This window comes from Acomys russatus, chromosome 8, assembly GCF_903995435.1.
Source record: "Acomys russatus chromosome 8, mAcoRus1.1, whole genome shotgun sequence".
Taxonomy (NCBI): domain Eukaryota; kingdom Metazoa; phylum Chordata; class Mammalia; order Rodentia; family Muridae; genus Acomys; species Acomys russatus.
The window spans coordinates 18,103,438-18,127,996 of NC_067144.1; the positions used below are offsets into that span (position 1 = coordinate 18,103,438).

General features: G+C 46.4%; 1 protein-coding gene across 1 annotated transcript; it reads left to right on the forward strand.

Annotated features, from left to right (window-relative positions):
• Nucleotides 1–5,460: 5,460 nt before the first annotated feature.
• Nucleotides 5,461–23,303, forward strand: Muc13 (mucin 13, cell surface associated). Its single transcript, XM_051150545.1, has 10 exons — nt 5,461–5,506; nt 7,364–7,483; nt 9,223–9,329; nt 10,940–11,001; nt 12,485–12,648; nt 15,735–15,857; nt 16,356–16,476; nt 17,225–17,262; nt 19,388–19,472; nt 23,108–23,303. The coding sequence occupies exons 1-10, from the start codon at nt 5,461–5,463 to the stop codon at nt 23,301–23,303; spliced, it is 1,062 nt and encodes a 353-aa protein (XP_051006502.1).
• The last annotated feature ends 1,256 nt before the right edge of the window (nt 23,304–24,559 follow it).

Here is a 24,559-nt window from a genome sequence, read left to right on the forward strand (position 1 = left end):
GTTCCCGTGATCATCAGAAAGCCAGACCCAGAGTCGGGGAAATACCTCTCTTTTCAACAACACTTGAAACTGGAGATCATTGGCCCAAAAGAGCAACTCCGGTGTGGGTTAGACCCAATATGGGTGTTCCTCTTCTGGACTGGGGAGTTATTTGGGTGAGTAGGGGAGGAATTTGCCCACATGCCTGAAAGGACTCCAGAGCTAGAAGCCAGATGCAAAAAGAAACTAGACGTTTGATGAAGTGGAAATGGGAAGAGAAATTGAATTTAAATTGAATTAGAGGAGCATTTGCTTTGCTTTATTTTGAGGGCAGGATCTCATGCTGCCCAGGCTGATCTGAGCTCTGTGTATTACTAGATAAACTTCTGATCCAACTGCCTTGAGTGCCGGATTATAGGCATGAGCCAGGATGCATGGCAAGCTATGAGTTTTTAAAAATTCTTACTACATCTATTTACCTAGGGATGCACACATGTGGAGGTCAGAGGACAACTCTCCCTGCTACACCCGCCCCCCACGGTATAAGTGGGCTTGAACTCGAACTTGGGCTGTCAGCCTTGACAGCAAGCTCCCTTCTTCACCTATTGAACTATTTCTCTGGCCCAAGATTTGATTTTTTTTTTTTTTTTTTTTTTTGAGAGCTGGTCTCAAGCTTGGTGGAGGGGATCTGTCCTAACAAGAGGGCAGGCCTCACCAGATCTCCCCTGCCAAAACCTGGGGCAAGTACTATGACCAAGCCTTCAGGTCCCAGTAAGAACTGGTAAGACCTATGGTACTTGCAGGAGTCGCCACGAAGAAGGGATGCCTTTGGTAAGACATAGGGACTGAGAAGGGAATGCTTCACTAAGAAGGCTTGGGGAAGTGGCTAGACGTCAGAGGAGCTGGAGTCATGGATCTCAAAGTACCTTATAGGTGTAGAAAGGGGTTTGGGGCCAGAGAATTCCCACACCAGGGCACAGGAACAGAGTCCACACTTGAGAGCAAGGCAGGCAGGGACCTGAATACCATGTAGTCAATTACTAGCTGTGGTTTCTCCCTATGTGGCCATAGGAGGAATCAGCTCTGTACTGAAGATTTGCAGCCCATGGCAGGAAACCAACAGATATTCACTTTGGGCACTTAATGTCCTATCTTCCCTTGTACCCAATAGTTAAACATTTGTGTTTGCTCTTGTTTGTGTAAAAGTTATTTTAGTGGTGTTGTCTGACTGTAAGACATTCAGGCCACGCATAAGTGTATGAAAGTGAAGGGAGTGCTTAACCCCACCGTTACCACCTGCCCCACCCTAGCAGCCAATCCTCACATAAAGTACAGAGGGCAGTTGGTTTGTTGCTGTTGTTGTTGTTGTTTAATGTTTGTTATTCCTATGGAATCTTTAGAGTTGGTCTGGTGTGTGGGTGCAGCTGCCACGGCAAGCATAAGTTCCATGTCAGTCTCAGGGCCAAGAACAGGAAGTGGATCTTAGGTACCTTCCACGTCTCCATGTCATAAGTACTTACTGAGCAATGAAGATGTGCCCAGATGGCATCCCAAGTCCCCATCAGAAGGGCCCAGTTGTCAGTGTTGTACTTTCCCTGAGCCCTGGGGCGGCTCTGTCTCTCTCGTGGCATCTAGTGGGACCTACATCTTACTAGTAAGGACTTCCTTCTGTCGGAAGCATTTTATTAATAATGGCTCTCAGCCAGCATTAGGTGTAGTATGCCTTGGGTAGAGTGGTGGCCCTGGAGCCCTCTCCAGAAATGAGCCCATTCAGGGAACATTTTTTCCTCTCATTTAAGCCAGTAGTTGGCACCCTGTGGGTGCTCTGTAGGCACAGGGGTGTTGTTGTGTTGGATGGAAAGCAGCTCTCAGGTCTGAGGGGTTTAAAAGATGGAAGCTCGGGCTAGCGAGTAAGAAGAGTTTATGACTCTTGCAGAGGACCTGGGCTCAGTTCCCAGTCCCTACAGTCTCACACCATCTCCTCACCTCCACATGTTCATCCATGATTTTCAATACATGAAGCAGGTCTCTGGCCAAGTTGTAGTTAAGACAGTGACTTGGGCAAACCATCTTGACCCGGTGTTGATGAGCTCATCACATGCGGACATTTATGTCTGTCTCAGAGTCCCCATCAGGCAGTGGGTAAGCCCTTGATGAATGAGAAAGTCCCAGGGGAGGTGCAGTAGTGGTCCACATGTGACCATGGCCAGCTAGGGACTGTTTTCTTGGACCTAGAAGAACACCTGCATCTCTCTTTTGTCACTTCTGAGCCACTAGTAGCTGCCTAGCCCTGTCCATGGTGAGGAGCCAGGCTGTGCCTGGAGAATCTGACTGACTGGCCCACAGGGAGTCAGAGAGAATCTTCGGCACTCTGTATCACAGGCCTTAGGAACTGCTTCCTCTCTACAAAGGTTTTCCTTTAATAATTTGTACAATCTGTTGTCAATATCAGAGTTCCTAGAGACAATAGGAGCTCCAGAAAATGAGCCGCTAAAAGTCAGTCTTCTAGGCTGGAGAGACGGCTCAGAGGTTAAGAGCACTGACAGTTCTTCCAAAGGTCTTGAGTTCAATTCCCACCAACCACATGGTGGTTCACAATCATTTATAATGAGATCTGGTGCCCTCTTCTGGCCTTCAGGAGTATATGCAGGCAGAGCACTGTGTACATAATAAATTCTTTAAGACAAGGGCCAGCCATCTGTCTTATTCTCTCAAAGTAGATATGTCTAGAATTGTTCGTAGAGAAACGCAACAGGAAAAAAAGAAAGAAAGAAAAGACCTGGTCCAGCACTCAGGAAGATTGTGAATTTGAGACCAGCTAGACTGCATAGCAAGACCTGTCTCACAAAAACAAAAACAAAACAACAAAACAGAAACCGTGGAAGAGCTCCGATCAGTACTTAATGAAGTGTCTTTATGTAATTATTCTTTTATTCTAAGGTCCCCTTCCATAATCTATCAACAGAGAAAACTGGCCCACCATGGAGATGTGGGTCTGTTGCCTTAAAGTGTACGTGGACACAAAGAACCCACTTCATGATGGTAACAGTGCCACCTTGTGGCGCTTTAACTTGTCTTCCTCTGAATTTATTAAACACAGATTGACAGTTTCCCAAATATATATATTATATATTTATATATAAAATTATATATTTATAATTTGCTACTTCTTGGTACTCATCTCTCTCTCTCTCTTTTAAATTTAGATAGGGTCTCCTATAGCTCAGGCAAGCCTTAAGCTTGAGAGGTAGCAACGGATGTCCTTGAAGTCTTGAGCCTCTTGCTTCTATCTCCAAAGTCCAGGCACTTATCTCAGTGGTTTTTTGTTTTTGTTTTCATTTTTTGAGACATGGCCTCATGTAGACCAGGCTGGCCTCCATAGGCGTATACCACCGCTCCCCAATTTATACTCTTCATAAATATTATCACCACAGCTTTACACCTGGTTCTGCACAAGCAACATTAGCTACATTTCAATAATATTTTCCATTTTTGTCTGTTTAATTTTTATTCATTTTTTGTGTTTAGAAGTAGTCACATTTTTCCACTTTTAACATAATCATATATATATTCGTTTTCCCAGAAAATCCTAAATTGAGTGCTGATTAGAATTGATAGTAATTGGTATTATTTACCAACACGCTCTCCTCTGACATTTGGCTTTCTTGTTCCCTCAACCAAAATCACAACAGCCTCTCCCTCAAATGTTGCCGGTGACCCGAAGATGGCTTTAGATCATGACCCCAAAGATACTTCAACTCCATCCTCTGTGACACCCAAGTTACCTGTGAAATCTCAGTCCAACGGTGCTCCTGGTACACCCACACGGAATTCCAATTCACCACTAAGTCCAGGTGACAATGCCACCTCCTCCGTGATTCCTGGCGCAACTAACTCTTCTCAGGGGACAACTCACCCCAACGGTACTGTAACTCAGGCTCCTGATACACCCATACAGAATCCCAATTCAACCGTAAGTCCAGGTGACAATGCCACCTCCTCCGTGATTCCTGGCGCAACTAACTCTTCTCAGGGGACAACTCACCCCAACGGTACTGTAACTCAGGCTCCTGATACACCCATACAGAATCCCAATTCCACCGTAAGTCCAGGTGACAATGCCACCTCCTCCGAGATTCCTGGCGCAACTAACTCTTCTCAGGGGACAACTCACCCCAACGGTACTGTAACTCAGGCTCCTGATACACCCATACAGAATCCCAATTCCACCGTAAGTCCAGGTGACAATGCCACCTCCTCCGTGATTCCTGGCGCAACTAACTCTTCTCAGGGGACAACTCACCCCAACGGTACTGTAACTCAGGCTCCTGATACACCCATACAGAATCCCAATTCAACCGTAAGTCCAGGTGACAATGCCACCTCCTCCGTGATTCCTGGCGCAACTAACTCTTCTCAGGGGACAACTCACCCCAACGGTACTGTAACTCAGGCTCCTGATACACCCATACAGAATCCCAATTCCACCGTAAGTCCAGGTGACAATGCCACCTCCTCCGTGATTCCTGGCGCAACTAACTCTTCTCAGGGGACAACTCACCCCAACGGTACTGTAACTCAGGCTCCTGATACACCCATACAGAATCCCAATTCCACCGTAAGTCCAGGTGACAATGCCACCTCCTCCGTGATTCCTGGCGCAACTAACTCTTCTCAGGGGACAACTCACCCCAACGGTACTGTAACTCAGGCTCCTGATACACCCATACAGAATCCCAATTCAACCGTAAGTCCAGGTGACAATGCCACCTCCTCCGTGATTCCTGGCGCAACTAACTCTTCTCAGGGGACAACTCACCCCAACGGTACTGTAACTCAGGCTCCTGATACACCATACAGAATCCCAATTCAACCGTAAGTCCAGGTGACAATGCCACCTCCTCCGTGATTCCTGGCGCAACTAACTCTTCTCAGGGGACAACTCACCCCAACGGTACTGTAACTCAGGCTCCTGATACACCCATACAGAATCCCAATTCAACCGTAAGTCCAGGTGACAATGCCACCTCCTCCGTGATTCCTGGCGCAACTAACTCTTCTCAGGGACAACTCACCCCAACGGTACTGTAACTCAGGCTCCTGATACACCCATACAGAATCCCAATTCAACCGTAAGTTCAGGTGACAATGCCACCTCCTCCGTGATTCCTGGCGCAACTAACTCTTCTCAGGGGACAACTCAACCCAACGGTACTGTAACTCAGGCTCCTGGTGTATCTACACAGACTTCCACTCCAGGTAATAATGTCACCTTCTCTGTGGTTACTAGTGGGGCTACTTCTCCCACGGGGCCTTAGAATCTACCACAGTAGTCATTTCTAAAAGCACCCATCCTTCACCAGAGGAAAACAGCAGAAGCGCCAGTACCACAGGTAAGAGTAACCCCTAAAAGTCCCCTCACTGGGGTGCACAGCACAAAAGGCTGTGTGATGTGACAATACATTCTGATGAAGAGGAAAAATGGCTGGAACAATCTCCAAGTTCATCATGACAGGAGAGCCCCTAAGTGAGGGCTTGGTTGCATTCTTTTCCTCCTTGCTGCTCAAGCCACTTGCCAACTATGGGATATGTTTTTTTATGAGTTTAGTCTTTGTGAGAGCCCCACATACACACAATAGGAGAGCTGGAAGTAGCTTTGTGTTCTCTGGAAAGACCAGGTTTCACTAAGTGCTAACTTGTCAGCCACACTGGTCCTTATGGAAGAAATCAGCTCTACCCTGGAATCAGTCAAGATAGTGGCTGATCACAGTTAACAAAGCCAAGCCTTTGAATATGAAGCCAACCTCTGGCTGTCCTCAAACAGTTGTCGGCTGGCTGGGGCCAAAGCACAGGCAATCGTGTGTAACTAGCCAGAAGCCAATGGATTCTAAACCACTTGGCTCGTTTCTGCAAGCTTGATCTAGAATAAGTGTCAGCAAAGCTTATCAGTGAGAGTCAAATAGTACATATTTTAGGATTTGTGGGCAACACGAGGTGTCTGTGGAAACTGTTAACCTCTGACATTTTAATACAAAAGCAGCTGTGTCGGTGTAGAAATGAATGAATGTGGCTCTATCCCAATAAAACTTTATTCATAAAAATAAAGTGTTGGTTAGTTATGGCTCATGAGCCATAAATTCCCAACCACCACTAGAGGACTCCTCAAACTTTAGAGTTTAGAGCCCAAATAGACCGCGTCAGTCTCGGAGAAAGAAACCGAGGTGCAAAGAGAGTAAGTTTGTGTCTCCCTACTCTTTTGATCACTGTCCAAGTTTTCCTTGATAGAGCTAAGAAATGGATGGTTAATTTAAAAATTCCAGTGAAACAAAAACATATTAGGCCCATGATTATAATCAGTAAAGTTCAAGCAGGACAAAAGTGTTTGCAGTTAAAACAAATGTCCCTTTTGTCCTAAACCCCTTGGCCCTTGCAGAATCAACCCCAGAAGCAACCTCGACTGCTATGCAAATGCAAGAAGTATATTTGCTTTCTTAGCACAGAGCCTTAAAATCAGCTTTTGAGTGGGGTATGATGGTGCATGCCTTTAGTCCCAGCTCTCCTGGAGGCTGAGTTAAATGTTTGTTTGTTTGTTTGTTTGTTAGGTTTTTTAGAAAGGGTTTCTCTGTGCAACAGTCCTGGCTGTCCTGGACTTTCTTTTGTAGACCAGGCTGGCTTCAAACTCACAGTGATCTGCCTGCCTCTGCCTCCCGAGTGCTGGGTTAAAAGCACGGTGCCTGGCTTTCTCTTCCTTTCCTCCAGCTCTGCTCATCAGAATATGGCATTAGCTTCCCTTTTGACCCACTTGCTGTCCTGCCCTGTATCACCATACACATTGCCACACTATTCTGCAAAAGAAAAGCTGCTTTGTTTTGAAAGATTTTGGGGAGCCCTACTTCGCGGTAGCAGCCAGGCACTGATGCCCTTGTAGACCTGAAGAGATCTGAAGATCCTCAACTCCTTAGAATTAGAAAATTGCTTTTCTTTCTCAAGCAGGGCTCCAAGAAAGCAAAGTGGTGGCGATCTCTAACCTCCACCATCAGAGAGCACTCAGCCCCGAAGCTGCATCATTGATCTTCCCCAGAGACCGAAGCAAATGCAGGCTGGCCCCAGCCCTTCTAAAGATGTATTATGTACTCCCACAAAAAGGGTATGGAGACCAGGTGTGGCCGGTGCACACCTTGGATCCCAGCACTAGGGACCAGAGGCAGGCGGTCTCTGTGAGTTCAAGGTTAGCAAGTTCAGGACAGCCAGGGCTGCACAATGAAACCTTGTCTCAAAAGAAAAACAAGTGTGTCCAGAAGGAGGCCATGAAGAGTGGACACAAGTCACGAGGAGTTATTTGCTGCGTTCTGTAGATTCGTGATGTCTTTCTCCTCCATCTCAGGTCCTTGCGAGGCTAAACCCTGTGGAAAAGATGCCTCTTGTGTTAGTCTGAATACTGACTTCTTCTGCTTATGTGGAGAGGGCTATTACTACAACTATTCATCTTCTTCGTGTATGAAAGGTAAGTTACAAGGGATAATCACCAGAGAGCCCTACGTCTCTTATCTGAAGCCGACTTTCCAGGAATCTCAAAATGATAGTTAATGGGGCAGAAGAAAAACCGAGGGCAAGGACGATGAAATGGTTGGGGCGGGGCGAGGGCGGAGTCTTCTTTTGTCCCAGCCAATCCTGGGGGGCTGGGGGTAGAGTAAGGCAAATTTGCAAGCTAGGCTGAAGGTCTGGTGTGGGCCGGAACCTTCCCACCACTGCTCAGGAATGTGCTAGATACAAAATGAGACCAAGTACTGCCAGATCCCCTGAAAACTGACTACACACTAAGAACTTGTTTACAGTGTATGATTGCAATACTGGGGCACTGAGGCAGAAGAAGATAGCAGGCTGGGAGCCTGCTCTGGGCTGTCAGAACTCCGGAAATGGACTTTGAAAGCATCTCAATACAAGCTGGGTTTGATCACACAGTGCTGCAGAGCCCAAAGCCTGCCTAAATCAGTGGTTCTCCTCCTGGGGCTCAGGACCCTTTCACAGGGGCTCACTTAAAGCCATCAGAAAACAGACATTTAAATTGTGATTCATAACAACAGTAGCAACTGTAGCAAAATCACAGTTATGAAGTAGCAACAAAAATAAGTTTATCACAACATGAGGAACTGTATTAAAGGGTCACAGCTTCAGAAAGGGTTAGAACCATTGGCTTAAATGATACTTTTTTGTTCTGCATTGGAAACAGCTTTTCTTGCTAGATGAGGTCAGTTGTATAGGAAGCAGATGGACTATGTTGCCTGCAAAAGAGATATGCCCCCTGGGCTGGAGAGATGGCTCAGTAGTTAAGAGCACTGCCTGCTCTTCCAAAGGCCCTGAGTTCAATTCCCAGCAACCACATGGTGGCTCACAACCATCTCTAATGTGATCTGATGCCTTCTTCTGGACTGCAGGTGTACATGAGGCAGCAGAACACTGTACACATAATAAATAAATAAATAAATCTTTAAAAAAAAAAAGAGAGATGCCACCAAAGTTTGTATTTTTAACACTAATAATCTGATTTCTAGCTGTCAACTCTATGTAAATGATGCCCCAAAAGTTCTTCCTTTTTAAATAGTATGAACTAAGTTCAAGAATGAAAAAACAAGATGGGCTCAGTGGCACACTCCTATAATCTCAGCACTCAGGGAGGCAGAGGCAGATGGATCTCTGTGAATTTGAGGCCACACTGGTCTACAAAGCATGTCCAGGACAGTCAAGGCTACACAGAGAAACCCTGTCTTGGGGGCGGGGGAGGGGAGAGGGCGGAAAGAATGAAAAACTAAGCCAGAGACAGTGGCACATGCCTTTAATTACAGCACCTGGAAGATAGAGCAGGCAGTTCTCTGTGAATTTAGGCCCAGCCTGGAAATGGAGTTCTAGACCCGCCAGTGGGCAGTACTATACAGGGAGACCTATGTTTAAAGGGGGAAAAGGAAAAGGAAAAGAAAGAGAGAAAGAAGAAAAATAACATGCGTTAAACCGGGCACCGTGGGGCACTCCTGTAATCCCAGCACTTGTGAGGCAGAGGCAGGCGGATGGATCTCTGGAAGTCCAAGGCCAGCCTGGTCTACAGAGTGAGTCCAGGACAGCCAAGGCTACACAGAGAGATCCTGTCTCAAAGAAACTCCCTCAAAAAAATGTAGCATGCTTTTAACACAACATTGAAATGGCCCTATTAACATTAAAGAGTTCAGAAAGGGTTTGCCTGGTTTTCAGGAAAGACATTCCCTGGAGAGATTGAAGTGGCCGTAAATGAAACAGCTGGCTTGGAAGATAAAAGCTCCAAGAACTATGAAGACTTGTACAATACTGTTGTCCCATTTGTAAGTGTGTTTCCATTTTCCAATCTGTGAAGTATCTTCCTTCTTTTTTTTTTTTTTTTTTTTTTTTTCCGAGACAGAGTTTCCCTGTGTAGCCTTGTCTGTCCTGGACTCACTTTGTAGACCAGGCTAGCCTGGAACTCACATCGATCCGCCTCCCGAGTGCTGGGATTAAAGATGTGCGCCACTATGCCTGGCTGTATCTTCCTTCTTAGCCGGATCTAGAGGGTGTGGGGCTGGTCTTCATGTGGCCACCTGACACAGTTGGTGACTACGTGAAATGTACCTCTCCTGGTGAGCAGGCAGATCCCCAGGGATTCTTGGGTTTCCACGTGCTTGTGCACCTGAGACAGAACACCCAGCATAGCCCTGCCCTGCCTCCGGGAAGCAGCCTGGAGCTGCTCACTGGAGCATCCAGGCCTACCTGTTATAGAAGCTGTTGGTGTGGTTTTACAGAAACAAGAGTTCTAACGGTGTCTTGACATAAATTATTTTGCCGGGGGCGTTGGTGGCACACACCTTTGATCTCAGCACTCAGGAGGCAGAGGCAGGTGGATCTCTGAGTTTGAGACTAGCCTGTTTCTACAGAATGAGTTCCAGGACAGCCGGGGCTACACAGAGGAACCCAAACACCGCCCCCCCCCATTACCCCCCAAACCACCACCAAAAAGAAAAAAAAAGAAAAAGAGGGAGTGAGTGTGTTAGCAGGGAAGGAGTGGAGTGTGGCAAGCCATTCTGGAGCCAGGATGTTGGGCCCAGGAAGCTCTCTGTATCTAGCCAGTGTTTAGACTGGGCTGGGCTGGAGCTGAGTGTCCCTTGGGAGCACCGGAGGTGGTACAACATTCTTACAGTTTCAAAGAGGGTTTTTGTTGATTTGGATTTAAAGGAGGTTTTTTGTGTTGTTGTTATTTTAAAAATATTTTATTTTACTATTTGTATGCGCACACGAGCCACAGTGTCTGTGTCAAAGGACAACATTCAGGACTTGGCTCTCCTTGCTGAGACATGGCCTCTTGTTTCTGCCACACGTTGTATTCCAGGCTAGCTGGCCCTCCAGCTCCTGGATGAGTCTCCTTTCTCAGCTTCCCATCTCACCATAAGAATGCTGGGACTTCAGATTTGCTCCATCACATCCATCTTTTTGTTTTTAGTTGAGGGTTTTTGTTTTGTTTTGTTTTGTTTGTTTGTTTTTTGACACAGGACTCAATAACAGGGATATACATATATATCAGCTATATAAATATATGAGTGTAAAATGCAAAAGGCTCGGAAGTAGAGTACTTGCCCAATAAGTGCGTAGTTTAGTTGGTAGAGTGCTAGCCCCGGCACTCACAAGGTCCTAGGTTTATCTCCAGCAGTGTCTCATTTGGGTGTGGTGGTACACACCTGTAATCCCAGCATTTCAGAGGTGGAGGCAGGAGGAGAATCAGAAGTTTAAGGTTATCCTTGGCTACATAGTAAGTTTGAGGTTAGTCTAGGCTACACAAGACCCTGTCAAATGAAGGAAGGGAGGGAGGGAGAGAGGGAAAAAGGAAAAGAAGGAAAGAAATGTTTAAATCTAGAATATAATTTAATTTTTTTCACCTTGTTTTTACATCTGTTCTCCTCTACAGTTTAAAAAGGCATTTAATAAAACTGATTTTGATTATGGACAGACCATAATTCTTAGAGTGAGGTAAGTTTGCTCTGGACCAGTGAGGTACCTTGGAGGCAGCATTATCTTTGCTTCGCTTCTGCTCTTCTCGTGGGTTCCCTGTGTCACAAGCCAGCTCCTGTTAAGTCGCAAGTCAGAAAGAGACAGGCTGGGGAGATGACTCCGCTTTGGTAAAGTGCTTTTCCCCACAAACACGAGGTGCTAAGTTTGGATCCCCCATGCCTATGTAAAAGGCCTCAATCAGTGGCCGGTGTTTGTGATGCTTCCCAGAGCTTGGATACTCCCTGCCCGCCCCCCGCCCCCCAGTAGATCCCTAGAGCTCATTGGCCAGCCAACCTAGCCAAATTGGTGAGCTGCAGGTTCAGTGAGGGACTGTGTCCCCTTCGCCACAGGGCCTGCAGGTCTATGTAAAGCCATGATGTTGCAGGTGGGGTTTGCCAGTGCCATTAAGGATAAAGGCTACTTTAGGAGCCAACAAGAGAATTTAAGAGACAACGAGAGGGTAAAATTGGCTACCATGCTCAGAAACGCTCGGTGATCCAGGACAGAAACAAGTATGACACACCCAAATATAGGGAGCCAACTCATGTGGCCGACAGGAGCATCACCTTTCGGATTACTTATGCCATGCAGTGTAACGCCTGTGCTCGTGAGCTACCAAGATACTGTGTGAAAGCTACAGGCTACAGCACTTGACTGCTGCTGGCCCACAGGCTTCTTGGCTTACTCAGAGCTTGGGAACAGCGTGCTGAGAACTAAAAGTAGTTTTCTGTGATGAATTTTGCTTTTGTTTTTGTTTTGCCTCATAAATACAATGCACTTATTGACCAAGAAAGTAAAAATAATAATATTAAGGTGGAGGACAGCTGACACTTGACATCAGTCTCTGGCATGCACACAAACACATCCACACACAAAAGAGGAGGTGGCTAGCCAGAGCACTGCTCAGGGAAACGTGTGACTCAGTGGTGCCGCTAATATCCTACTGACTCCAGCCAGTAGCTTGGAGAAGGAAGACCATTGATGGTTTACCCAGCATCTTGTTCACATAGTCCAGGCCATCATATGGACCAGGCCATCATATGGTCTAGGCCATCATATAGACCAGGCCATCGTATTATATGGAATAGGCCATCATATGATCAAGACTATCATATGGACCAGGCCATCATATGGATCAGACCATCATATGGTCCAGGCCTCATATGAACCACTTTGGTTGGATCCTTTGATTGCAAATCATACCTGGCTTGAGAACTCCAAGTACTTTCCTATAGGATGTTGCTTTCCTTACAGCTTTCTCTGAACACACATCAAATGGAAGCCACCCTGCTGAAAATTTGATACTGTATAACCTCCCGGCCTCCATATGTGCTCTACAGTTGTGGAGACAGGACAGTGGGCCAGACTAGAGCTTAACAAATTTGGACATCAGGGAGGTTCAAATACTATTTGTTGGCCCTTCTGTTTAATTCATCCACTGACCTCTTTATTTCATTTTTAGCACTGTCCCTTCTCAGTCAGCAAGATCTGCAATGCGTGATGTTAAAAATGTCGTTGTATCAGTAGTAAATATGTTTGGAGAAAATACAACCCAAAATGAAGACACTATATCTGAAGCAGTCGCAGAGGCAGCTAAACAAGACAAAACCATGGGAAAATATACTGGTAAGTACTAAGTAATTGTACTTAAAGTTTGCCTAAAGATCTCACTTCCTGCTAATCTTTCAATCATATGTGAGAAGGGGGCAAGTCCAGAGATTGACTGCTGTCTCCAAATTACCCCTCCCCCCCCCCCTTTTTTCAAAACATGGTTTCTCTGTGTAGTCCTAGCTGTCTTGGAACTCGCTCTCTAGACCAGGCTAGCCTCGACCTTGGAGAGCCGCCTGCCTCTGCCACTCCAGTGCTGAGATTAAAGGCGTGCGCCACCACTGCCCAGCTCCAAATTTTCTATTTTCAAAAAGATTTTACTTAATTATTTACTTATTTTTCATTACATGCATATCTACATATCTCTCTCTGTGTAGTCTGGAAGTGACCCCCGGTGTTGCCCCTCAGGAGCCAGCTACCCTGAGTTCCGGCCATGCCCCTAGCACTGAGAACTAAACCTAGGACCTTGTGAACGTTAGTCAGGTGTGTTCCACCACTGAGCAACTTCCCAGAAACCTACTTTTTTTTTTTTTTTTTTTTGAGACAGGGTTTCTCTGTGTAGCCTTGGCTGTCCTAGACTCACTTTGCAGACCAGGCTGGCCTCAAACTCACAGTGTTCTGCCAGCTGTTGCCTCCCGAGTGCTGGGATTACAGGTGTGCATCATCACTCCTGGCCCTGAAACCTTATTTATTTATTTATTTATTTATTTATTTATTTATTTCGAGACAGAGTTTCTCTGTAGCCTTGGCTATCCTGGACTCACTCTGTAGACCAGGCTGGCCTCGAACTCACAGCAATCCGCCTGCCTTTGCCTTAAAGACAGGGTCTCATCTCACTTCTGTTTGAACTCACTCATTATGTTAGGCTGGCTGGCCAGTGAACCCCAAGGACCCCCTATTTCCACTTCCCCAGAGGAAGCATTACAAGTGGCCACCACCATGCCATGCCTGCCTTTTTTCCCATGGTTGCTTGGGATTGAACTCAGGTCCTCGTGCTTACATGGCAGCACTGAGCCATCTCTCCAACCCCTGATTTCTGTTTTTCAATACATAAATAAATATGTTCACGTAGAGTTTCCCCAACACCTTTTCTCTTTCTTTGGGGCTTTACAAAGATTCTTATCCATGTGTCAGGGCCTGGAACATAAATGCTCTGAAACAAAGCTCTCCTATGGGGCCTACCTCTGCTATCCACTGATCTATTTTTTTTTTTCCCTTGGGCTCAGAGTTTTGTCTAGAGTATCAGTTCATATTGTCATTGCCTCCAGACCCTGGGCCCTGTGCTGTTTGGGGATAGATAGGACTTAGAACACACACGAAGAACTTGAGAGTCCCCGTCAGCATGGATACTAACCGCAGGTGATCAGCAGCTAAGGACAACTTATGCATTTTTCAGGATAATCTTGGGGATCCAACTCCCCCCAGCAGCAGTTTTCTCATTTTTACACTCCTAAGTAATTAAGTAATTTCTGTGACTATAAACCCCGGTACAACTGAAGCTAGTCGGTGCCAGCTCTGAAAAGTGCTTTTTGGACCACCTCTCTGAACATCTCCCTCCATTCTGAAAGTGGTCTTGTGCCCGTTAAGTAGATTGACCAAGGACTAGCTGATGTCTGAGAACTGCCCCAGATCTCAGAGAAAGTCATTTTTTTTCCAGCTTTCTGGCCACACACACACACACACACACACACACACCACACACACACTCAGACACATACACACACACACAAATCCTCCTCTGGGTCTTCTTTTTCTCTAGATTTTGAATTGGAGGTTGTACTACCTAGTTTTATGTCAACTTGGCACAAGCTAGGGTCATCAGAGAGGAGTGTGCCCCAACTGAGAAAATACCTTCACAAGATCAGACTATAAGGCATTTTCTTAATTAGTGATTAATGGGAGAGGACCCCGCTCATTGTGGGTGGTGGCATCCCTTTGCTGGTGTTCCTGGATTCTATAAGAAAGCAGCTGGAGAAAGCCATGAGGAGCAAGCCAGTAAGCAGCACCCCTCCATGGCCTCTGCATCAGCTCCTGCCTCCAGGCTCCTGTCCTGCTTGAGATCCTGTCCTGACTGCCTTTGATGATGAACTGTGATGTGGAAGTGTGAGCCAAATAAAGTCTTTCCTCCTCAGCTTGCTCTTTGGTCATGGTGTTTCACCAAAGCAATAGTAACCCTAATTGAAACAGGTATTTTCAAGCTGCAGGGGCTCGTTACAGCTCAGGCTCTTTATTAGAGAGGAGCAATACCACTTTTTCTAGCTCTTTCTACCCTCTGCCCCAGTCCACTCTCAGACTCACCCTCTCATCCCTAGCACTTGGCAATTCACCTGCATACTACCATTCTTGGAAGGCTGGTCTCTTATAGCATGCTCCTGCTTAGCCTTTTCCAAAGGACTCATTCTCTGGCTTAGGAATAAAAGTCAGGGGCTGGAGAGATGGTCAGTGGTTAAGAACACTTGCTGTTTAATTGTAAAACTGAACTGGATCTTGAATCCCAGCAACAATGTCGGGTGCTTAATAAATGCCTTTAACTCTAGCTCCAGAGAATCTCACACCCTCTTCTGGCCTCTATGGGAGCCTGCACACATGACATAACACACACACTCTCTCTCTCTTTCTTTCTTTCTTTCTTTCTCTCTCTCTCTCTCTCTCTCTCTCTCTCTCTCTCTCTCTCTCACACACACACACACACACACACACACACACACACACTATAAAATTTAAAACGTAGTGTTAAAAGCTGGGTAGTGGCACATACCTTTAATTCTAGCACTTTGGAGGCAGAGGCAGACGGATCTCTGAGTTCGAGAACAGCCTGGTCTACAGAGTGAGTTCCAGGACAGCGAGGTTACAAAGAGAAACCCTGTCTTGAAAAACCAAAACCAAAACAAAGGGGGAAAAAAAAAAAACCTAAACCACTAAAAATCTCTAGTGTCCTTAGCCTAACATTTAAGTGTCACTGTATCTACAAGGTTCTGTTGTGGGCCCTGCCATTTAGCTCACTCTGTTCTCACAGCAATTATGTGAACAAGAATTATTAGCACCACTTTATAGGTGGAGTGCTCATTGTCTTTTTAAATTGTGTGTATTTATGTCTCTCACAGCACAAAATTTGTGTGACTATTATGGTTGTGTGAAGAATGCCAAAGATAATTGCCAGAATGGTTTACAATGCACTTGCAAACCTGGGTGGGAGAGGCCAAATGAACTGACTCCTTTTTGTTTTTGTAAGTATTCCAACAGCTCCCAAACTCCCTTCACAGCTCTCGCTTTCCCTTCTCTGGTATTTTCAAAAGACACACATGCCTGCTTGAGTTCCCATGTGTATTTTGACTTTAGACTAGGAGCCGGGTGGGCTAAGAGCTGGCGAGTGACCATTGTCACCTTCATAAGAAGTATGTCCTTATACTAGAAAAACCAGCGTACAAAGTTGTATGCTGTTACATGTCATCTTGGGGTTGAAGAGATCATCTCTGGGCTGGTGAGATGGCTCAACCAGCAAAGCCTCTTGCTGGGCAAGCCTGCCGACCTGGGTTTATCCCCCAAATCCAGGTTAAGGCAGGAGGAGAGAACTGACTCTGCCCATACAATAAGTTGTTCTGTGATTTCCACACATGTGCTGTGGCATGTGCTCACATCACACACACACACACACACACACACACACACTTTTTAGAAAATGGATTGTTTCTGAAAATGACCTCAAAAATTACTCTATTTTAAAGCTTCAATGTGTCCTGGACCCTGCAGCGCAGAGGACAAGAAGCAATGCGTAGTGAGAGATAATGGGGAGAGGGAGTGTGCATGCCTGCCGGGCTACCAGAAGGCTAACGAGAAGTGTGAAGCGTAAGAAATCACTCCATCTTTATCTTGTCACAGCATAGTCAGGCTAGGGCTCGCAGCACATATGCGGGTTTAGTATCGGGAAGCTGGCACGGGTTGGCCGGTATAGAGCGTCACTATGTCATCACCATCCAAGAGTTTTTGAGCATCCTGTATCTCCAGAAACCACAGTAGGTAGGACCTATCATACAACAGTTAGAAGCAGGCAAGGTGCCTATTACAAACTGAGGAACTAGCCGGGTGGTGGTGGTGCACGCCTTTAATCCCAACACTTGGGAGGCAGAGAGGCAGGTGGATCGCTGTGAGTTGGAGGCCAGCCTGGTCTACAAATCGAGTCCAGGATAGTCAAGGCTATACAGAGAAATCCTGTCTCAAACAAAACAAAACAAAAACAAACTGAGGAACTGAATGAGTGATGTACCCTTGCTCACAGGGCACCAGTTGCCCCTTGAGAGGGCCCATTTACCCCATGTGTTTTAGCTTCAGCTTCTTCTTAGTTGCCAAGCCCACCAGGAGGTCAGAGGCCATAATATTCAGTCTGCAGACGATAAGGCCACATTGGATTGGGTTACACCTCACCCTTCCAGAGCCCTATGGAAGGTGTTCTCTTGGGGAAATGGTAGCATAGAGAAGAGAAAGGGGCAAGAGCAAGGAAGGACCGAATGAAAGGAGATAAGAAGGGAGAGATGGGCATGGGGGTGGGGGTTAAACATGCTCTCTCATGTGGCTTCCTATTGTGGTTGTGTTCCAGGTGTCCGTTTGGCTACAGCGGGGTGGACTGCAAAGACCGTGAGTATAGACACCATAAATTACTAAACACCTAAGAGACACATCCAGACTACATCCAGAGTTCTGCCCACTCCACCAAAGGCTTCCACCGTTCATCGAGAGAGAAATTTGGCCTGGATCTTGTGTAGTGGGTGGCCCTACACCTAACATTCACCCTTAGGCAGCAACAGTCTTGCTGTTAAAAATAACAGAGCTTGGGGCTGGAGAGATGGCTCTGTGGTTAAGAGCACTGTCTGCTCTTCCGGAGGTCCTGAGTTCAATTCCGGGCAGCCACATGGTGGCTCACAACCATCTAGAATGAGATCTGTGCCCTCTTCTGGAGTCCCGGTGTTTTTCAGGCTAAGTGTTTGGAACTGGTGTGTGTTATATGTTCACAGGCCACCTTACGGTCATAGCAGCCAGGCATAGTGGTGGATATCTGTAATCTTAGTACTTGGGTCACTGAGACAGGAGGACTGCTGTGAGTTTAAGCCCATCCTATAGCACTATTCTGAGGTGGAAGAGGAGCATGGGCATTAACAGAACCCCCTCCCTAGGAATCCATTACCTTCCTCCTTTATTGATGATGTGTGTGGCCCCCACCTAGAGGGGCACCTTTGGAAGGCAGGCAATGGTGGGAGAGGTAGAGAGAGAGGTGTAGACCTCAGTTGAAACTCCATCCCACACAGCCCAGGAAGACTTTGCTGTTGCAGTTATTAATAATATTTATTATTAGGCCTATAATTATTATTATGGCAGTTTTTTCTAACCCACTAGCAATCACTCAAGACATAGACACCTGTTATATTTTTAAATAGCCTTAGTTAGCCTGGGGCAAGGCAGATACCAATCCCCTAAACTACTTCCCATAGTGGAGCAGGTATGGAATTCCTGTTCCAATCCCATGCCATCTGGTTCTAATAATTTCTATCAAGATACTTCTCTTCATAATCCCATATACTTTCTATTGCTCTTCATCTGGGCCAAATCCTCCATCCATGCTGGCCATGTGCTTCTCCTCCACTTAACCTATAGCAGCCCTTCCTTCTTCTCCTCTCTTCTCCTCTGGTCTCTCTTCCTCCCAAAATTCTCTGTCTCCCCTAACTTTGGAACTCTAGCCATGCCTATCCCATTTGCTCTGCCCAGGTGTGATGGCCTTTTATTGGTCAAACAGGTTAGGCTCTTAGACAAGGTGGGTCACAGAGACAGCAAGCAGTAATTAGCATCAAAATACACCAGACCAACCTCCAAGCAGTAATTAGCATCAAAATACATCAGGCCAACCTCCAATACAGCTGGAAAGGCAGCTTGGAATGATTGTCGTGCCTCAGACGTGGTTAGGGCACAAGGACAAGGAGAGGGTAGCAACAGAGACCAGCATCAGGTAGCAACAGCGCCGAGCATCAGCCCTGCCTGCCTCTGCCGGGTTAGGAGACAGGAACCTGATTGAGCTCACAATGGGCCTCTCTGTACAGTAGATAGCAGGACCCACTTGCTGGAGGCTATTTGTTCCAGTTTCACTTCTGTTGCTGAGACAAATGCCCTGGCCAAAAAAGCAATATAGGAAAGAAAGGCAGACCCACAGTGGTGGACATTGGTGGCTCACGCCTTTAATCCCAGCACCCAGGAGGCAGAGGCAGGCGGATCTCTGAGTTCGAGGTCTACAGAGCAAGTTTCAGGACAGCCAAGGCTACGCAAAGAAACCTCATCAAGAGGAGGAGGAAGGTGGAGGAAGAGAGGAAGAAGAAGAGGAGGAAGAGGAGGGGGAGGAAGAGACCTTGTGTTTGGGTTATAACTTCAGTTAGTCTATTATTTTGAGGAGGTCAAGGGAGGAGCTCAAATATTGCATCCACAGTCAAGAGCAAAAAGAGCATAAACACCTGGATCCTGGTTGCTGCTCTCTTGCTCCCAGCTAGCTGCCTCCTCTTTACTGTTCAGGACCCCCTGCCTAGGGAATGGTGCTTCCCACAATGGACTGGGTCTTCCTGTGTCAGTTAAGAGTCAAGACCACCCCAAGCCCAGACTACCCCACAGGCTAACCCAATTTAAATCATGCCTCATGAAGACTCTCTTCCTGGGTTAGGTGGTTGTGCCAGGTTAACGGTCACCACGAACCAGGACACTGTCCTTGTCTTTTCCCTTTCAGAATTCCAGCTGATCCTCACCATTGTGGGCACCATCGCTGCAGCCATCATTCTCATCTTGCTGATCGCGTTCATCGTCTCAGTGAGGTACGGGGCGGACAGAGGGTGCTAGCTGAGCTGCTCCCCAAATGCTCCTAGCCGCCCATGGGCGAGAGAGAGCAAACAACAAGGCCTCTCTCCCACCACGGCACTTTTTTCTTTCCTTTCCTTTCTTTCCTTTCCTTTTTTTTTTTTTTTTTTTTTTTTTTTTTTCCTCTTCTTTTTTTTCTTCTTTTTTTTTTTTTTTTTTTTTTTTTTTTTGGTTTTTCAATATAGGATCTCTCTCTGTGTAGTCTTGGCTGTCCTGGACTCACTTTGTAGACCAGGCTGGCCTCGAACTCACAGCGATCCCTCTGTCTCCAGAGTGCTGGGATTAAAGGTGTGTACCACCACACCAAGCCTGAACTTTTTTCTTATATCTTATTTTCCTGTAAGTATGTTTAAGTATTTTGTGTATATACCTATGTATGTATGTGTAAGTGAATGTGGGTGCAGGTGCCCAGGGAATCCAGAAAAGACTGTCAGATTCCCCTAGAGCTGGAGTTCCAGGCAGTTGTAAACCACCCATCGTGGGTGTTGGGACATGAGCTTGGGTCCTTTCCAAGAGCAGTATGTGTTCTTAGCCACTGAGTATCACTCTAGCCCTTACTTAGTCCCATCTTTCCTTTTTTCAAGACTTATTTATTTATTATATATACAGTGCTCTGCCTTCATGTGTGCCTGCAGGCCAGAAGAGGGCATTAAAATCACATTATAGATGGTTATGAGCCACCATGTGGTTGCCAAGAATTGAACTCAGAACCTCTGGAAGAGCAGCCAGTGGTCTTAACCACTGAGCCATCTCTCCAGGCCCAATCCTATCTTTTAAAGTTATACTATATACATGGCTATGTGTCCTTTATGATTTAAATCTTTTTGTTCAAGTTAATTTTTACTTCACGTTAATCAGACCCAACAAACAGTTTTCTATGACACTGATAACTCTACACTAGGGCCAAACGTGGTGGCGCACACCTTTGATCCCAGCACCAGGGAGGCAGAGGCAGAGGCAGGCAGATCTCTGTGAGTTTGAGACCAGCCTGATCTGTAGCGTGAATGCCAGGACAGTAGGACTACACAGAAAAACCCTGTCTCAAACCAGAGATAAACAACTTTCCATTGGCGCCATTTAACTCAAGTTATGCATAGCTGTAAACTCAGTACTTGGAAGGTAAAGGCAGGAGGATGAAAAGTTAAGGGCTAGCCTCGATCACATAGCAAGTTCAAGGCCAGCCTTGACTACATGAGATCCTGCCTCACAAAAACAAAACTGGACTGGGGCTCAGTTGGGAGAGTGCTTGAGTACCCTCCCACACGAAGACCTAGATTTGGTCTTAGCATGATCCAGGGGTGGTGGTATACCCCAGCCTTCCCAGCTCAGACAGGAAAAGCAGGAGGCTCAGAAGTTCCATACGGTTCCATACGGAATTTCAGGCCAGCCTCAGCTCTATGAGACACATCTCAAAACAAACAAACATACAAACACATATTAAATATAACCTCCCCCCAAAACCAACCCCTGTCTGGGACCCTGCAGAATGGTCCAATGACAACCTCAAGAGGGTCCCAAAGCAACCTCTGCAGAACTCCTGGGTTGTAAAGCAGGAAGCGCATCTCTCTGTGGGCCCTTCCTCAGCTGGGTGCCATCAGTCTCTTAAGGGAAGGGAAATGGAGTCCCTTTACTCATTCAGCAATAGTCAGCAACACTGCAGCTCTCCCAGGAGCCTGAAGCCTGGCAGAGAATAGTGTGACCCCTTTCCCGTCTACAAGTGACAGTGGGGTTCAGCTATTTTCCCCCTATCATTTAGCTCAGACCTTTTCCCACTGTAACTGTAGGGAACAGACAGATATTCGATTTCTTTTTTTTTTCGGGACAGGGTTTCTCTGTGTGGTATCCTGGAACTTGCTCCATAGACCAGGCTGGCCTTAAAGTCACAAAGGTCTGTCTGCCTCTGCCTCTCTAGTGCTTGCCACTGGTAATTCTTTTTTTTTTTTTTTCCCCATACGTATAAGGCCTGCAATATGATGTTTGATGTTTAACTCCTCCCAAAGCAAAGCCTGGACCAGCCGCATGAGCATCCTCACAATATCCAGCTTTCTCACTTCTAGGAAGAGAGGCAGAGCATCCCTGGTTTAGGAGCAAGCCTATGCCCTCTTTTCTTGGATAGCTGACTGGCTGCCCTGGGCCTCCAGGGACCAGGGTCACTATAGAATTGTGTGGCCTTGTGACAGCTTCCCAGCATGGCTCCTCCATCCTACTGCAGAGCCAAGCTCTTAGCCCAGCCACAGGGCCAGAATTCTTGGGACTACAGCATGAAATTTCGCCCTCTTGATCAGTCCATAGGGACGAAGAACCTTTGCGACTCCAGACAATAGTGCCAAAGGCAGGATCCCCAGCCTAGGCTGAGCTGGCTATCTGAGGCACTGCTTAAGAACACCCGTTGCTCTTACAGAAGACCTGGGCTTGGTTCCCAGCATCCACAGGTGTGGGTCATAGATAAAGCTGAGGCGTAGATAAAGCTGCCCCTTACCCTCTTGATCTGGGGGGTGGGACTGTGGCCCATGGGCAGGAAGATGAGCAGACAGACTTACAATCAGAGTGAGGCAGAATGATGCCCCTATGAATACAAACGCTTACATTCGGCTGAGAACTCCCACACTAGAGGCCCTTGAAGTGCCTAACCAGTTCTCTTAAGTAGCCAAGTCCTGTTTCCTCTTCTCCCCATTGTGTGTGTGTGTGTGTGTGTGTGTGTGTGTGTGTGTGTGTGTGTGTGTTGTTTGTGTCTATTTGTGTAAATGCATCTACACTAGTGTGGGTACTACGTGTACACGTGAATAGGGAGGGCTGATGTCAGGAGGTTTCCTCTACTGTATCCTCTCCTGTTAGCTGAGGCAGGGCCTCTCAGTTGTAAGTCAGCTTACTCCAAGGATCCCTATCCCAGGTGCCCTCCTTCCAAATGCTAAAATGACTGGCCTCCATGCGTTCCTGGTATTTGCGTAGGCTCTGGAGACCATAGCTCTGGCCCTCACACTTTCTGTGACAAGTACTTTAACAGCAGAGCCGTGTCCCTGGGCTCCTAGTCCCTTTTCCAAGATGCTGGAGAGATGGCTCAGAGGTTAGGAGCACCAGCTGTTCTTTCAAAGGTCCTGAGTTCAATTCCCAGCAACCACATGATGGCTCACAACCATCTATATATAATGAGATCTGGTGCCCTCTTCTGGTGTGCAGGTGTGCATGCAGGCAGAACATTGTATACATAATAAATTAATCTTTTTTTTTAAGATGCTGAATTTTTTTTTAAGATGCTGATGTCTCACTCACTGAGATGTTTCTGTAGACGTTTTTTTCTGCTTGTGTCATAAGTCATGGCTTTTCTTTTGCCTGTATTAGTTCCATAACCAATTGAAAAACTCACTTAATGCTAATGTGGGTGTTGGTATGGTGGCACACCCTTCAATCCTAGCATTCAGGAGGCAGAGGCAGGTAGATCTCTATGAATACAAGGCCAGCCTGGTCTACTAAGTGAGCCCTAGGACAGCCAGGGACACAGTGAGGCCTGTCTCAAAAAAGAAACAAACAGAAACAAAAATTCCAAGAAACTCTGTTGCCATCCCTGGGTCCTGGTTCATTTTTCTGATTATAGATCAAAGAAGAAAAACAGGAACGTGGAGGAGCAGAAGCTGATTGAGGATGACACCCACAGTGTCCGGATGCAGCAAACCGGCTTCAGCAACTTTGGCGCGGACAACAGCATCTTTCCTAAAGTCAGAACAGGGATCCCGAGTCAGACCGCAAATCCCTACGCAAACCAGCGAAGCATGCCTCGCCCCGACTACTAGGTGAGTGCAGCCTCGGACGTGGCTGAACGTAGTGCCTAGGCAAAAGAAAGGCAAAGCATGGCCAGAAAGGTGGCTCAGAGGACAAGAGCACGTGTTGCTCTTGCGTAAGACCTGGGCTCCGTTCCCAGCACCCTCATGGTGATACGAAAACATTCGCAAGTCCAGCTCCCTCAGGATCCAGTGACCTGCAAAACAGTCCATTTCAAAAGAGAGAAAGCAAGTTTGGCCAGAAATAGTTTGTTTCCCTAGGGAGGATTTCTGAAGAGTGGTTGGTTTGGGGGCTGGCAAGAGGTGACTCTAGGGGAAAGAGGGACAAAGGTCTGACGTACAGGAAAGGAAGAGGAGAAAGGATCTTAGAGAAAGGTAGGGAAGGGAAGAGATTATAAAGATTTGTTAAAAAGAAAAAAAAAAAAACATTTTAAAGGGAGCGAGGGAGACGGCTGAGTCAGTAAAGTACCTATTCAGCAAGCAAGAGGACCGGAGTTCAGGTCTCCAGCACTCTATAAAAGCTTGACCTCCACCCAGACATTCCATCAAGCACACACACATACATGAACATGTACATACATACAAATGAATGAATCGAAGTTAGGAAAAAAAAGAGTCTTGTAATATGACTTTTAAAAAAGTCCTCAACCAGATGGTAGTGGTGTACACCTTTAATCCCAGCACTGGGAGGCAGAGGCAGGTGGCAGGTGGATCACTGTGAGTTCGAGGTCAACCTAGTCTACAAAGTGAGTTCAGGACAGTCGAGGCTACACAGAGAAACCCTGTCTCAAAAAACAAAACCAGAAACCCTCAAACATTGAAAATAACAAGAATCAAGCCAAACCAAACAAAAACCAGGCGGGACATGGTAGCATATGCCTTTGATACTAGCACTCAGGAAACAGAGTTCGGCAGATCTCTAAGTTTCCAAGCTAGCCTGGACTACATGTGACTTCCAGGTGCACATCTTTAATCCCAGCACTGGGGAGGCAGAGGCAGGGGGATCACTGTGAGTTTGAGACCATCTTGGTCTACAAAGTCAGTCCAAGACAGCCAAGGCTACACAGAGAAACCCTGTCTCAAAAAACAAACAAGCAAAAACAAAACAAAACAAAAAACCAAAACCAAAACAAAAAAAAAAAAAAAAAAAAGAAAGAAAGAAAAGAAAGTGTTAAAATAATTGGCAAATCTCAATTTTCTCCTATTGCTGTTTGGAAATATTTTCTAAGTCTTGTATCTGTTACTCTCTCTCTCCTCCTATATAGAGT